The 12,340-nt window shown below is 48.8% G+C and overlaps 1 protein-coding gene across 9 annotated transcripts in view; it reads right to left on the reverse strand.

Moving 5' to 3' along the window:
• Positions 1-745: 745 nt before the first annotated feature.
• TMEM40 (transmembrane protein 40) overlaps positions 746-12,340 on the reverse strand; it is a 31,102-nt gene continuing 19,507 nt past the window's right edge. For 4 of the 9 annotated variants that reach the window (XM_082415806.1, XM_082415807.1, XM_082415809.1 and 1 more), the window contains exons 4-11: positions 10,088-10,141; positions 7,750-7,785; positions 7,344-7,376; positions 6,908-6,955; positions 2,374-2,445; positions 2,219-2,293; positions 1,662-1,724; positions 746-903 (exon numbers count right to left, since the gene is read on the reverse strand). In XM_082415806.1, coding sequence (XP_082271932.1) covers positions 884-903; positions 1,662-1,724; positions 2,219-2,293; positions 2,374-2,445; positions 6,908-6,955; positions 7,344-7,376; positions 7,750-7,785; positions 10,088-10,141 — 401 coding nt within the window. In that variant the 3' untranslated portion in view covers positions 746-883. The remainder of the gene's footprint in view (positions 904-1,661; positions 1,725-2,218; positions 2,294-2,373; positions 2,446-6,907; positions 6,956-7,343; positions 7,377-7,749; positions 7,786-10,087; positions 10,142-12,340) is intronic. The other 5 variants (XM_082415811.1, XM_082415805.1, XM_082415810.1 and 2 more) reach the window with 4 other exon arrangements.

The following is a 12,340-nucleotide window of genomic DNA, read 5'->3' on the forward strand; positions in this document are numbered from 1 at the left end:
GACTCTATACCTCCACTAACACAACCCGAGTTTGCAATGGATTTTTTGTGCTCTTATCTCACTTCTTTGGTATTTGTTGAGCTGAGAATACCTACCGGCTCCAGATGTTTTTCACAAGAACGTTTGCAAAACCCCGTCTCCTATTCCAAACCTGTGCAATTGAAGTCTTGGACCTAAAACGAGGGGCTTTTTGCATTTATTCCCTTTTATACTTTGTCCAGTAGGACAAGGTGCCCCCTCTGACTAGATGGGGTCAAAGAAGACCTCAAACGTATTCTCACACTCAAGAAACTGAAAGGAATGTTTAGCTGACTCTTTTTAGTCCAGGGAAGAGAATGTTTATTTGAATCTTAATGGAGTCCAAGGACAGCAGGGCTGGCACTAGGTAATAGGAAGACCTGGATGCTGTGGATTTAGTTCCCCCAAATCTCACCTGTATCAGGTTCACCCCAGGGGCCTGACGTCGTACTTCCCTGCCTCAGGGCAGTGGACCATCTGTCTGTCCCGGGATGGCCTGGGGACTTGAGAGAATTCACAAGCCCAGGCAGATTACAGCTTGCAGGGCCCAGGGGTCTCCTACTGCCTCCTGAGAGGAGTGATGTCCCAGGATCCTCCTGATGATCCAGGCTCCATGAAGGGCCCAGGCCCGCACCCTCCCTCTCCTGCCATCCTGGCAGCTGGGTTGCGTGCCAACACTGCCCGAGGGACACCTTGGCCCAGCTGGTGCCAATGTTCAGACCACATGGAAGGCAAAGCGCTCTCTTTATTGCTCTAGCTTGGCCCGCCCGCGCGTCTCCCAGGACGCTGCTCTATCCTCGTGGGCTGAAAGGATGCAGTGGTGGTCACACCGGGGCCTGGCCTGGCTGCCCACCTGGCACTGGTCTCAGTCGGTCTTCCTGAAGCCTGGAAGGCAAAGCCCACAGGATGGCATGGGATTCTGAAGGCAGCCAGGCCTCCTCCCCACCATTACCCCAGATGCCCAAATACCCCTCATAGCTGGGATAAGGCAGTCATGACCCACAGCCATTGCAACAAATTTCCCCTTTATGCATGAGATGGATTAAAGGAGACAAAAGTTCACGACACGGAAGCACACAGCCCCTGGCCTCTCAGTTTTGTGATTTAATGGTAGACACAGAGCTGCTGGTCAAGAAAGAGGATCTCCTTTAGCCTTGCCCAGCCACTCTAGCTGTGTGATTCTGGGCAAGTCACTCTACCTCTCTGATGAGTGTAACTGACTAATGAGTTTCCTCATCAGCCAAGTGTAAGATAACTGAAACCCCCTCTCACCCCCAGTTGGGCAAATAAAATCACAGAGAAGATACTGTTTGGAGAGGTGCAAAGTTCTATGAGAGAATGAGGAATACCCAGGTCCCCTCCACTTTCCTACAATGGTTCAGACTTAAGGACTCTTACATCCATTCCTCACTTGATTTTCACAACACCTTTGTGCTGTAGGTATTATTACACCCATTTTCCAGTTGAGGAAACCGAGGCTAAAAGAGGCTCTAGAGCCCCAGAAATGGTAAATGGAAGGAGGCAGGACTTGAACCCAAGCCCCTGACTCCAGGCCCTGTGCTCTTTCCAGTATGCTAAGCCTCATTTGCAACAGAAGACCCTGGTAGGGAGAGAAAGTGAACATAGAAGAATGTAAAAGTTACCTATCAGCCTAAGCTTCTGAAAGAGGGGAACGAAGCCATGCAGGACGCTGTGGATCCGGTACACTGTCAGGAACGGAGGAGAGAAAGGTGATGGAGCTTTGTGTCCCCTCGAGGGATCCGGGGTCAGACCTCCCCCTGCCTGCCCTTGAACAAAGCTCGTACAAACAAAGCTCTGATGGTGGAATTTCAGGCTGCAGGTTAAGCTTAGATAATGGTATTGAGTTCTTATTATTAAAAACAACCATGAGCAGCAATAACAATGCCAGGAAGCTCGGCGAATTCAGTACCTCACTCCATTAACTGCCTTGTTTTCAGTATCTGGCTAATTCTGTTTGTTTGCCACTTTAAACTGTCTTTGTTGTATTTTTATGGAGCTGCCCATTTTTTCCATGGGGTTTTGCCAACGACCTCACACTGACCTTGAAAGCGGTCAGGAAGCAAACACGAGCATAAAGAAATCTTTACAAAAAGTTTAGGTCGTGGCTTTCCAGCCCTTGGCAAGCCTCTGCGGCCGGCCCAGCCACTGCCCTCCCAGAGTCTGTGTGCGAGGGTCTTACCCAGGCCAAAGTAGATGCCAACGGTCTCCAGGGAAGCGAAGGTGAGCAGCCCGACCCCAAGGGACATGAACCAGTCTGCAGGGGCAGCGAGGGAGAGAATGGTCAGCCTGCAAGTCTGGACCCCCGCCCCCCGTTCTCACCCCCCCCCCACTCACCTGTATAATAGTGATAACACACCAGCAAGGCCCCAATGGCAAAGCAGAGGAGGATGAAATGGAAAAACTCATCTGTAAAGGCAGAGGTGAAGATTACTGTTTGCTTCTTTCTCTCTTTTTAATTAATTAAAATATTCTTGTCTCTGCTCAAAGGGAGCTTTATTCAGAGAAGTTGCTCCTGACCAGCCCAACTAAAACAGCACCCCAAGCCCCACCCGTTTCAGCCCTCACCTCACTTTATTATTTTTCTAATACTCATCACCACTCAACTTGCTGGATTTCATTGCTGTGTTTATTCTCTGACCCACTCTGTAGGATGGTGGTTGGGGATTTTGCCCATCATCTAAAGCGGCGCCGGGCATGCAGAGGTGTCTGACACCTTATTTGTCGAATGATGCTAAATACAATTGTAAAAAATGCACATGCCTAGTTTAAAAGTTTCACATTGCTCCATTCTCCCTTCCTAAACTCCTTAAAAGCAAGCAGTGATTGACAAAACTTTTCCAAGTATATATATGCACATTCAAAAAAAACAAAAGCAGGATCAGTTTGTGTACCTGCTGCTCTATCGTTTGTTTTCCTCTCTTTGATAGATTGGGGCCATCCTTTCAATCTCCAAGCATATACAGATCTGCCCTGTTCTTTTTTTTATATATATAAATTTATTTATGTATTTATTTTTCTCTGCGTTGGGTCTTCGTTGCTGCGCGCGGGCTTTCTCTAGTTGCGGTGAGCAGGGCCTACTGTTCGTCATGGTGTGTGTGGGCTTCTCATTGCGGTGGCTTCTCTTGTTGTGGAGCACGCGCTCTAGGTGCGCGGGCTTCAGTAGTTGTGGCTCGCAGGCTCTAGAGCGCAGGCTCAGTAGTTGTGGCACGCGGGCTCAGTAGTTGTGGCTCGCGGGCTATAGAGTGCAGGCTCAGTAGTTGTGGCACACGGGCTTAGTTGCTCCGCGGCATGTGGGATCTTCCCGGACCAGGGCTCAAACCTGTGTCCCCTGCATTGGCAGGCGGATTCTTAACCACTGCACACCAGGGAAGCCCCTGCCCTGTTCTTTCTGATGGCTGCATAGTGTTCCATGGCATAAACTTACCCTAATTTATGTAACTAGTCTCCCATTGAGGAAGCTAGAAGGGACTGATTTTCTGCACCAAACATCACTGCACATGAAATGTGTCTGTGCCCTTGTGTGTGCGTTTCCGTGGGCCTGGTGCCCAGAAGCAGCATTGCAGGCTCTTCCTAGTAGTTAACGGAGGTAGAGAGAGTACCTGGGAGGCAGGGCCTGTGCCCTGGGCAGGAATTCAGGGATGGTTTGTGAAGGAGGCCCCCCTGCCCTTTGCCAGGCGCTGCGGGAGTCATCAGGGGAGAGAACACAGGGGCCTTGACCCAGGCAGAGGGTTGCGATGGGGAGATGCCAAAAAGGTTTTTAAAAGAAGAAAGAAAGAAAAAGAAAAAAGAGAGGACACTTCAGAGACGGTTCCCTGGAACGACGCAGGCTCTCTGAGTGGCCAAGGCTGCTCGGAATGTGTCTTACTTTAGTCCAGTTTGGCCACTGATGTGCTGTGAACTTTGGACAAGTGTCCTGACTCCTTTGAGCCTCAGCATTCTCATTGATAAATCAAGGAGAGCAACCTCTACACCACTGACAGAGGGATGGTTGGGGGTCTTGGAGGGGAAAGTGCTTTGTAAATGGTAAAAGGCAGAGTGATACTACATATCGCTGCTGTCAGGTGGCATGTGGAAGGCAAGTGAACAGAAGTGAGGAGGGTATTTCTGGTCTTGTTTTTGTTATTTTTTTTCTGGGGGGAAAATCAAAAGAGTATTTCTAGAACATTCTTGGCTCTGAAATCAATTTGTCCTTTAGGGGAAAAAAATACGTCATGCAGAACTAGACTTAACATTTAAGAAAGCATCAGGCTTAGGTCTGTTCAGAGATGTGACAGAGTGGGGGTGAAAACTCTTTCCTCACCCAAATCTTCAGAAATGCAAAATGGGGGGCTTCCCTGGTGGCGCAGTGGTTGAGAATCTGCCTGCTAATGCAGGGGACACGGGTTCGAGCCCTGGTCCAGGAAGATCCCACATGCCACGGAGCAACTAGGCCCGTGAGCCACAACTACTGAGCCTGCGCGTCTGGAGCTTGTGCTCCGCAACAAGAGAGGCCGCGACAGTGAGAGGCCCGCGCACTGCGATGAAGAGTGGCCCCCGCTCGCCGCAACTAGAGAAAGCCCTCACACAGAAACGAAGACCCAACACAGCCAAAAATAAATAAATAAATGAATAAATTAATTAAAAAAAAAAAAGAAATGCAAAATGAATTCCTAGCAGAGAATTTCTCCCTGGATCTTTCCCCCATTTTCTTATGAGTAAATACTTAGAAAATACAAGTGTTTTTAAAGAGAGAGACTGCAGAGAAATGTAAGACCAAACAGAGGGCTGGATGGGTAGGGCAGCTTAGTTTGAAAGAGCAAAAAATTAGAAATAGCCTAAACATCTATCAAGTGGGGAATGGTAAATACATTATAAGGTACCCACACTGTGGAATTGGATGCAGTTCTAAGATGTCATAAACATTCAGGACTCACCATATCTGGGGCAGTCCAGGAGGGCTTAATGGAAGAACGAGAGTTTGAGCTAAGCCTTAAAGACAGCCAAGGCAGTAGGAGTTGGATGAAAGGGAAGATTGTGTGCGTGTGTGTGTGTGTGTGTGTGCGCGCGTGCGTGCACACATTCACGTGCCATGAGACAGGTAAGAAGGTGGGACCAAGGCACAGACCCAGTACAGTGAAGGGTTCAACCAGGTGAGCGGAGGAGGGTGAGTGAATTTCTGGGAAGAGAACTTCAAGTTTTAGGGAACTAGAAGTTTTGGGGGCTGAAGAGATCAGGCCAGGATAAGGACTCCAAGGTGTATTGGAGCCGGAGGGACCTAGGAGATCACGCTTGTCTGTTTTTTCTGATTTCAGCCATCCACACACCACCTTTGTGGGTTTTGCCCTTTCTACGTAGCACTGCTTATGACCTTCACAATTTCATGCTACCCAAGGACCGCTTGTACTATTTACTTAACGTTTTTCTTTAAGCAGATTCTTATTTTTCCTTAAATAGATTTACTTGAAAAAGAAACTTTATGTCACAACGCTAAGTGGAAAACTAGGATCCCATGTCTTAAAAACAAACAGAAGGCCCATAAAGCAAGATGGTGAAGGTCTACCCGCCTGCTGCCTGCAGACGGCTCTGCGCACCGTCCTGATCTCTGTGTCCGGAGGGCAGTGAGTCGGGGTGGCACTAAAGGCCCGGGGGCTCCAAGCAGAGAAAGAGAGGGGAAAGGGCAGTCACCTTCTCACTTGGGGGTATAATGCCACGTCCTGAAGCAACCTGGACATGGCCTGCGCTTTGGGAATCTCGGTTTTAGTGGGATGAGACTCACTTCACAGCCCGGGACAACTCGACAGCACGTCCCGGTTCATGTAGCTGGATGGAGGCAGAGCCAGGGGCTCGGACCCAGGTCTCCCACTCCCTAAAGGCGGGCTTTTGAACAACTCAAAATATTTCTAGAGGGCTTCCCTGGTGGTCCCATGGTAAAGAATCCGCCTGCCACTGAAGGGGACATGGGTTCGATCCCTGGTCGGGGAACTAAGATCCCACATGTCGCGGGGCAGCTAAGCCCGCGCACCGCAACTACTGAGCCTGCACTCTAGAGCCCGTGAGCCACAACTAGTGAAGCCACGTGCCCTAGAGCCCACGCTCCGCAACAAGAGAAGCCACTGCAATGAGAAGCCCAAGCACCGCAACAAAGAGGAGCCCCCACTCGCCACAACTAGAGAAAGTCTGCACGCAAACACCCAACGCAGCCAAAAATAAATAAGTAAATTTATATATAAAAAACAAAACAAAAACCATGGTCTCAGGAGTTCCCTGGTGGCCTAGTGGTTAGGATTCCAGGCTTTCACTGCTGGGCCCGAGTTCAATCCCTGGTCGCTAACTAAGAAGATTCCACATGCCTTGCAATGCGGTAAAAAAAAAAAAACCCAAAAAGCCCCCCCAAAAAACATGGTCTCCCTTCCCACCCTTACCCTCCTCCCCGAAGCCCCCACGATTCCAGGCCGGGAGTCGAGGCGGTCCTCCCCCCGCCCCGTTCTCGTCACTCCTTCCCTAGAGTCCAGTCTAATCTAACCTCACAGCTTCCTCGGCCCAGCCTGTTCCCAGCTCCCCATTATGGCCATAAGGCCTGGAGGACGTTTATCATCCTAGTGACTCGGCGTACAGCAGAAAGAGCACAGGACCAGGATCCAAGCCCAAGTCGTGTCACTCACTAGCTGTAAGACCACTCCCCGTCCTTGAGCCTCAGTTTCCATATCTGCAAAACAGGAATCATTGTACCACCTTCTCAAGGTGATTCTAAGCTGAGGATTTTGCAAACTGCAGGGCCCGCAGCAGAGGTGGGCCATGATTACTGCCGTTCCAGGCCACCAGCTGACTTTCTACCCAGAGAAATCTGGACCAGACAGCAGAAGCAGCCCTGGAACCTCAATTTCCTTACCATCCTTCTTTATATTTAGTCTTCTTAACTGGGAGGGCTCCACTTCTCCTTGGGAACAAGAGAGAGACGAGGGTTTAACTCTGACACAGGATAGCTGGTGGGATTCTCGCTCCCCTGCCTCACTGAGAATGGCTCTTCCAGGTTCTATTTCCTGGGTCAGAGGGCACTCACTGCAGGACTGGTCAGGGCAAAGCTTGAAGGTGGGGTAGCTGTCCTTGGACCCCCACTGATGCCCTCCTCCTCCACAGGCCTGTGTCTGTTCTGTTCCACGTCCCCTGAGCCCAGAGGCCCCTTTCCTGGATCACGGTGACACTCTGGCTGGTGACGGCACTGCTGCTGGGACTGATCTCCCTCCCCCCCAGGCTGCCTGTGGTCCCATCCCACACCCTGGAATCCAGGCCGCCTCCCGCTCTCCTCTGGGAGCTTGCATATTTACCACTCTCTGGGTTAGAGCCTCTCCTTCGGAGTCCTGGAAATTAGAAACTCAACATTAGTGCCCAGGCCAGCTTGGGTCCTTAACGAGTGCCACAGGTGACCTCTGAAAACGCCCCTGTTGAATTCTCCAGCCCCCAGGGGATCTTTCTATCTATAGATTGTTATTAATAATCCCTTTGTTCTTGCCTGGACCCCCTTTCTAACCTCCACTGGCCCCCTGTCTCATGCCACTGCCAGCCCCGCCTGCTTGCTGAGCCCAGGTCAGAGCCCCAGGCCCCAAGCAGACTTGGAGTCCCATCTCTCACAGCCGTGCACCTGACAGTAGCTGCCTCTTTTGGGGGAAAGACAGTGCCCAGACCTCGTTCAACACCAGTACCAACGACCCCTCTCCCCTATCAGACACTCACCTGATTCCTCATACGGCACCACCTCCCCGGGGGCACCTGCACAGAAGGGAAATCAGTGACTGCATATTCGCATCCTCTAGGTGGGGAGAAGTTACACTGCAGGGAAGTGGAGCTCTCTCACCCAGAGACTTTCCATTGATCTGCAGGGGGCACTGGAGCAAACTGGAGGGTTCCTCTTTCATCTAAAGGGGTAGGCACCACCCTGCAGCCCCCGAAAGCTGCCGCAGCAATGCCTGCCCCGTGTTACAGGTCTTCTAATTTCCCACGAGAAGCCAGAAATTCAGGTTTTTACATAAACTTCTTGACTATAAAAAAAGCTGGCAATTCATATTCCATCGAATCAAAGATATCATGGTTTGTGAGAATGATATCATTTTATGGAAGGAAAACTACTGCCAATTATAACTGCAAGTTGCCAGTGATTTTAAGAGGCACCCTGATTTCATAGATCTCAAGATGTGAAAAACTGTTAGTTGTAGACGTGATGAAATATATTAAGAACAATAATAATAATAATAAAGATACTCTGTGAGCCAGATAATATACATCTGTACACACAGGCCACCAGTTTGCAATCTGTGCCTGTTCATTCCTATCCAGATGCAGGTGAGGACACTTAGCCACGTGGCTCCAGCCCCACCAGGCCCTGAGCTTGTGGAAGTCAAGCTGGGTTGTACCGTGGGGGCTCCGGCCCCTGACCCCAGTGTGGAGCTCCTGTCTGGGCTGCCTAGGGTGAATCGAGTCCTATACCTGCCCTGAGATGCAGCCTTCCCTTTAATCTGGCATGGGTGGCCCTCCCACCTCATTCACACTCTGGTTCTTTTTTTTTTTTTTTAATTATTTATTTACTTAGGCTGTGCTGGGTCTTAGTTGCGGCACGCAGGAACTTTAGTTGTGGCATGCAGACTCTTAGTTGTAGCATGCATGTGGGATCTAGTTCCCCAACCAGGGATCGAACCCGGGCCCCCTGCATTAGGAACGTGGAGTCTTTCCCACTGAACCACCAGGGAAGTCCCCACCCTCGGGTTCTTGGTGCCTACTCTATTCCCAGTGACTTCTCTCCTAGCCTGTCACCTTCTTCCCCTCAAGGGCAGGCAGGAGTCCCCACTCTGTACACTTCCGCCCTCCAGATCAGCCCCAGGACACAAACACCTGAAGGGGGCACTCAGCTCATGGCAATAAACACTCAGTATGCTGAACTATGTTTAGGCTAATGTGCAAATGGGAACCAGTGTCTGCAAGTGACCAGAGACGCCAGCACCAAGGGTACAGAAGGCAAACCAAGAACGGCATGAAATGAGACTCTGGCAGTGTAATTACCAAGTACCTCCGGTGTCTCGGGGGGCGGGGGGGTGGCGGTGGGGAATTCATTACTTGGGGGAATTAATTCACAAGTACGTGACGATATCTACGTTTTCTACAGTGAACATGACTTACTTTTTGATGAGAAAAAAACATTTAAAATGTATGTACATGTAACAGTTTCTCTCTCATTTTACACTCAGTGAAAACTTTCTTATACTACTTAACAACATTTTAAAAAATTACATAATACCTGATTTTGTTTAAAAAAAAAGAAAATCAGAAAATGTAGATGAAAGAAAATAGTATGAAGATTACTCACAATGCTACCACCCAGTGGCAGCCACTGGTAATACCTTGATGCAGAATATTAAGATATTTCATTTCTATTTCTTTGAATGTATATGTGTTTCCCGTTGTATTTCTTGGGTTATTATCTGGCATTAGGAGACTAAGCAGATTATGTAAATGTTGGATTAAACAAAGTTAAACAGGTTTTCTTATCTGGCAGTGTTCATTTATGAGGCTTTTTGGCAAACTGGTTCATTCCTACAAATTCCTCCATCTCATCAAAGTGCTACCAAGCAAAGTGCCATAATATTTATAACTGCTTGCTGTAAAAATCATGATGCTTAGAAACAATTACTCCATAATTTGAGTTTTGTAGAAATCAGGTCCTTAATTTTCCCTTGCATGCTTAAACAACCCAGTATTCCAAGAGAGAGGGTACTGATTAAGTTCCATCTTGCTGGTTGGAAAGCTGAGGCCCAGAAAGGTTGGGTGACTGGTCACAGTCAACCTGCAAGTCAGGGTTATAGATCAGAAGAGATTCCAAGACAGTCTCACTGTGGCAGAAAATGCCTGCCCCCACCGCCACCTGCCCATGTTATAACCACTCACCTTGCCACATCTCCTGTATCTGCCCAGAACTTTCAGCTCATGAAACACCCTCATCACCTTGTTTCCTCCCAACAAAGCCCTAAGCCTTCGTGTCCTTTGTTTAATTCTGTTTCCCCCAAAGCCAATGGACAATCACCTTCATAGAGTTGAAGCTCATCCTTCAAAACGTCAGGCTCCCCATGCTCAGCACCTGGGTGTAGACAAAGCCTGTTAGTCAGCCCCCCCCAGTCACAGCACCCCAGAGTGGCTTCCCTCTCCTGGCGTCGGAAGCCTTAAAAAGTAACACAGTCCTTGCGCTGCGGGTGAGGTGGGCGCTCTTCAAGAGGCAAGACAGCTGTACAAGAGCTTTCCTGCTGCTCTGTCTGACGCCCCTCACACACCCTGAGGTGACTGTGTTCAGCTGACTAAAGAAGAATTGGGGGCCTGAGATGACCTGGGCCTCGTTCAAAGTCAGTAATAAGAGTCACCATTTACTGAGCACTTACTATGCACCAACACTGAACTAGGTAATTTATAGTTAATATTTCATTTGATCCTCTTGGAAATGCTGTGAACAAGGTATTAGTACCTCTCCTTCCCCATTTTACAGATAAGGAAACTGAGGCTCACAAACGTTAAGTTATTTGCTGAAAGTCACACAGGAAGCAGAAATTCCAGGGTTCAAACCCAGGTCTGTCACCAAGGCCTGCATTTCTAATCATTTCTATCTCCAGAAATAAAACCCAGAGCTCAGCTCCAGAGCCATGAGAGCATTTATTAAACACCTTGTGTGTGCCAGGATCTGTACTAGGCATTAATCCAGGCTCTTTCCCCCAAGTTCTTTTCTTCCCACAATCAATTTAGGCTAACATTTATTAAACTTGTTTTTTTAAAAAAACAAAATTATATTCTTTTGGTTATAAAAATAAAACAAGATTATTGTAAAATATCTATGGTATAAGTCAATTCAAAAAAAAAAACCAAGAAAATAAAAGTCACCTATAATTTAACCATCCAGAGATAACCACTATTAACATTTTGATATTTTTCCTTCCAGTCTTGTTTACAATCATGTATGTGTGAATTTTTACAAAGTGTATATGAGATTAAACAAATTCTATGATTTGAATTTCTCTTTTTCACTTTAGAGATGTATGAAGACCAGGGCTCTGACCAGGACAGGGTATAGCATCACCACTCTGTGTTGCTGTTGTTGGACGTTAGGTTGTTTGTATTGTTGCCCTACTATAAATAACGCTGCAAGGAACAAATCTTCACACGGGGGACATCCCTGGTGGTGCAGTGGTTAAGAATCTGCCTGCCAATGCAGGGGACAAGGGTTCAAGCCCTGGTCCGGGAAGATCTCACATGCCGCAGAGCAACTAAGCCCATGTGCCACAACTACTGAGTCTGTGCTCTAGAGCCCGCAAGCCACAACTACTGAGCCCGTGTGTCACAACTGCTGAAGCCCTCATACCTAGAGCCCGTGCACCGCAATGAAGAGTAGCCCCCGCTCGCCACAACTAGGGAAAGCCCGAGCGCAGCAACAAAGACCCAACGCAGCCAAAAATAAATAAATAAATAAATAAATGTATTTATTTATTTAAAAAAAAATCTTCACCCGGACACGCTCAGGCCCACTGAGAAATTCAGCCATCAGCCAAGTGGGCAAAAGAGAAATGGTGAGGCCTACTGCCTACCGGGTGAGCTGCCCCTGCAGGGGAGACCAGCCCCCGTCTCTGCCAACGTTTTCCAGTTACTCAGGGGTGCTAGTCCTCATTGCTGCTCTTTGCAGGGAACAAACACAAGCTGTGGGAGAAGCTCAGCCTGGATCGAGCCTGGAATACCTCATTCTGGTGTCGGTTCTCAGAATTCAGTTTACGTGAGGAGTGTGGTCTGGGGGAAGAATTCTGCTTTGAGGGTTAGGGAACAGGAACTGCCACGAACTTTCTGTGTGACCTCAGACAAATCACTTACTATGTTCAATACGGCTTTCACTAAGATAAGACAAGGTCCTGTGAAGTATCGTGTTACTGAGGTGCTTTCCCTCCTGCCCAGCATGGGGGCTGCATCATCTCTGTGATGCCACCAATGCCACGCTGACTCTGGGTTTGCTCGTGCTCTGTCTCCCACCTGGAATGCCCTTCCCACTTGCTCCCTGATCCTGAAGCTTAAGCCGATGTCACACCTCCTGCAGAAGGGCTTTTCCAGCTGCCCCAGCTCACACGCATCTTGCCCACCCTCCCCTGGGGTTTCTATAGCATCAACTGTCTGTGCTTGACACAGTGGGCATGAGGGTCCCTGGTGGTGCTCATCCCTCCAACCACCTTGAGCTCCTGAAGGACGAGGCCTGGGTATCACTGTCCTAAGGCTGCCCCGCCTGGAGCAGGAGCTCGATTAAGCCTTGAAG

This window comes from Balaenoptera physalus (genome assembly GCF_965194825.1).
Source record: "Balaenoptera physalus genome assembly, chromosome: 11".
Taxonomy (NCBI): Eukaryota; Metazoa; Chordata; class Mammalia; order Artiodactyla; family Balaenopteridae; genus Balaenoptera; species Balaenoptera physalus.